This window comes from Danio rerio, chromosome 19 (genome assembly GCF_052040795.2).
Source record: "Danio rerio strain M-AB ecotype USA chromosome 19, GRCz13ab, whole genome shotgun sequence".
NCBI lineage: Eukaryota > Metazoa > Chordata > Actinopteri > Cypriniformes > Danionidae > Danio > Danio rerio.
In genome coordinates this window covers 32,012,501-32,015,990 of record NC_141039.2, presented here as the reverse complement: position 1 = coordinate 32,015,990, position 3,490 = coordinate 32,012,501, and the positions used below count along the sequence as shown (strand labels likewise).

The 3,490-nt window shown below is 36.8% G+C and overlaps 1 protein-coding gene across 3 annotated transcripts in view; it reads right to left on the bottom strand.

Annotated features, from left to right (window-relative positions):
* Window positions 1-1,515: 1,515 nt before the first annotated feature.
* Window positions 1,516-3,490, bottom strand: part of si:ch73-130a3.4 — a 6,760-nt gene continuing 4,785 nt past the window's right edge. For 2 of the 3 annotated variants that reach the window (NM_001443914.1, NM_001245063.3), the window contains one exon: window positions 1,516-2,076. In NM_001443914.1, coding sequence (NP_001430843.1) covers window positions 1,849-2,076 — 228 coding nt within the window. In that variant the 3' untranslated portion in view covers window positions 1,516-1,848. Of the gene's footprint in view, window positions 2,077-2,764; window positions 2,853-3,490 lie in introns of all 3 variants that reach the window. The other variant, NM_001443915.1, reaches the window with a different exon arrangement.

Sequence of the window (3,490 nt, the reverse complement as noted above, 5' to 3'; positions counted from 1 at the left end):
GCTCATGGTTGTTGTCGGTGAGTGATGAACGGGGATTAAAGGGATAGTTTAGCCAAAAATGAAAATTCCATCATTTATTCACACACTGGTTTCCAACACTATTAAATATTCTTTAATTCGCAAGGAAGATGCACTGAATATTTTTGAGAGAGAAAAAGACATTCATTTCCAATTTAAATATTTTTGATGTTAATAGCTGTTTCCCCCAACATTCTTCAGACTATCTTGTTTTGTGTTGAGAGGACGAAGGAAAATTTAACCACTTGAGTGTGTGTAAATGAGGAACGTTTTATATTTGGGGGAACTATTCCTTTAACACAACAAAAAACATGCCACTTCCATGGAGAAATGTATTTAAGAGAGTTAATATTGCTTTAAATATTCCTAATTTCCTATTTACTTTCAGTTTCCTTTCATAAATATGGATTTGCAATAACCTGAATGAAGTGCAGATACAAAGTAAAATTCAGTGGTAAAATACAGAACAAAACGAGAAAGATATTTGTTGACCACCTTGGATGTTGGTTGAACAATTCTATCATCATTTATTCACACTCTTGTTTCCAACACTATTAAATATTCTTTAATCCATAAGGAATATATACTGAAGAATGCTTGAGAGAGAAAACGCCATTGATTTCCATATGAACAAAAAAAAAATAAAATTACAATGGAGGTCAATAGCCATTTCCCCAACATTCTTCACAAAATCTTGTTTTGTGTTTGGTGGAAGAAAGGAATTGAACTACTTGAGTGTGAGTAAATGAGGACGTTCTTATTTGGGAGAATTTGTCCTTTAACAGGACAATAAACATGCCACTTCCACAGAGAAATGTGATTTAGGATAACTATTATTTCTTTAAATATTCCTCATTTCCTATATACTTTCAGTTTCCTTTTATAAATATGTATTTGTGATAACCTGCATGAAGTGCAGAAACAGTAAATTTGCGGTGGTAAAATACAGAACAAAAAGAGCGATTAATATTTCTTGACAACCTAGGAGTTTGGTTGGACAAGTCTTTGTCTGCAAGCTTGAACTTCTTAAAAGTTGGTTTTGTATATAGTGAAATGTTGCTAACATGTTTTAGCATAGCTTTAGCATTTTTTTGTAGTTTTTTTTACCACTTTTCTAACATGAAGGGTGTAAAGTCTTGCCTTTCTAAAACATTCCATAAAACTAGTTTCTCTTAAAATATAATGTGTAGCGTATATATTAGTCCAGTGTTTCTCAACCATGTCCTTGAAGGAGCACCAGCACTGCATGTTTTGGATGTCTTTTTTGTCTGCCACGCCCATTACAGATGAGATGATGATTGAGATGATGATGTAAATCAGGTGTGTTTGGTTAAGGAGACATGAAAATGTGAAAGCTGGTGCTTCTCCAGGAACGTGGTTGAGAAACACCGCATTAGTCAATTGTTGTTTTGTTACACAAGTTTCTGCCATTTTTCATAATTTAAAAAAAAAATCTACTGAAATATTACAAAACAAAATTCATTTCAAAACCATAAAGACATTGAATGATTTATTATCTAAATATTTGCTCATAAGTTATTTCTCTTTACACACAATAATTATAAAAATACAGGAATAGCTTCATTTCACAAACAAACAAATCAATCTGCATACATTTTGAGTTGATGAGTCTTTTCCTTCAAAAATCACATCATATAAATATCAAATGCAGGACTCCAATCTACAGAAGTGTACAATGAACTTGAGCTGTCAAATACTAGAATAGAAATCCTGCATAGTATCTGATCTTTCATTTAAGTTCAGAACTTCAAACTCATTCCCTGTAAGAATTCCAACAAAAGGATAGTGTAAACAGAAGATACCCAAAATTCAACCTTTCATTTTCCTCAAGTAGATTCTGAGCTTGCGTTTCAGTTCTTTGTTCATGAGGTTCTTTCCCCCCAGATCCTTCAGCACAGCCAGCACCATGTTCTTTACTCTCTGTTCTCGTTTCTTCATGTTCCTCATGTGTCTCTCCAGAATCTCCACTCTAGCCAAGGCTTCCACGAGTTTGGTCTTTAGTCCTGGCAGATCTGCAGGTAATGCATATGAGTGATCCTATAAAGAAAGATGGATGACAGTGTTAGCTTTGACCATTTGAAACACACATTTAAGGTATTTTAGATGAAATTGAAGAGCTCCCTCATCTTCCACACATACAGCAGGTGTACCCAAATCTGTTCCTGGAGATCTACCTTCCTGCAGAGTTTAGCTGCTACCTTGATCAAACACATCTTTGTTTAATTATCAAGTGCTCCTTCAGATCCCACTAAGGCCCTGTCTACACGAACATGGGTATTTACAAAACAGCACTTTTGCTGTTTGTCCACACGAAAACTGAGAATCGGTTAAGTGAAACTGAAACTTTCTGAAAAGCTTTGACAAGGGTGCAGATTTTCCAAAGCTCTGGGTACATGGTGACACAACAACTGGAGAGTTCATCACATGACGTCAGCATGTGCGCTGCTTTTTCCTTTCTGATTAGCCAACACGGTTTGGTTCCTCATGTTCACAGCAAACGTATCATGTATTCTGCATTGTTCACACTGAGACAGTAATCCGACTCTGTTCTTACGTTTGCATTGACTTTTATGCAATTTACACACGAAAATTTCCCATTTGGTGTGAACTGAGCATAAGTGTCATTATCTCCACTTGTTGGTTCAGTGTGCCCTTAACATGCATCACAGTACTTTTTTTGCATTTTCGTGTGGATGGAAGTTTTTAAAAAAAAAACAATACTTACCTTAGTTGTGGTTTATTTGCAGCTGAACTCTGCAGGAAGTTTGATCTCCAGGAACAGGGTTGAGCACGCCTGATATACAGCAATGGTCCTGAAATGCTCAAAGTCCAGACAAAGGAACTGAAAACAGTAGCCCCTTTCACACATACAGACCTTTCCGGAAAATTGCCGGAAAGGTTGTATGTGTGAACAGGTCCTTTTTGAAAATACCGGTAAATTCGTTCTGGCTATTTTCCGGAAAGAGAAGTTGTAACATTACCGGCAATTTGCCGGAATGCTGCGCTATGTGAATGCAGAAGGAAGATTCCCGTAATAAGCGTGTGCACGTCTAGAACGTGCTGACGTGAGACGTCTGCTTTAGCCAATCACAACAGTCAGACGCATTTACGTCTGCGCGGTTTGTGAGGATAAAAGCCTTTGAATACTTTTCCAGACACATTTAGCTGCTAGAAGTTAGTCAGATCCCGTTTATATGTTCTTCTTAATGCCACCTGTGTAAATAATCATCGATGAGATGCTTATGATAAGCCGTTGTTTGTTTACCTTCAAGCTTTGCGTGTGCCTGTGAAACAGCCTGTGAGCGCCTGCACACGCACATATTATGAACATCTCGACATGCGAAAGTGATCCTGCGAAAGTTGTTCACAATATTGATCATCCACAGAGTTTGTAATTTAGTCAAATGTTTACAAATACAAGCGCAGCCGTTTAAAGCTCATTTGTGGTGAA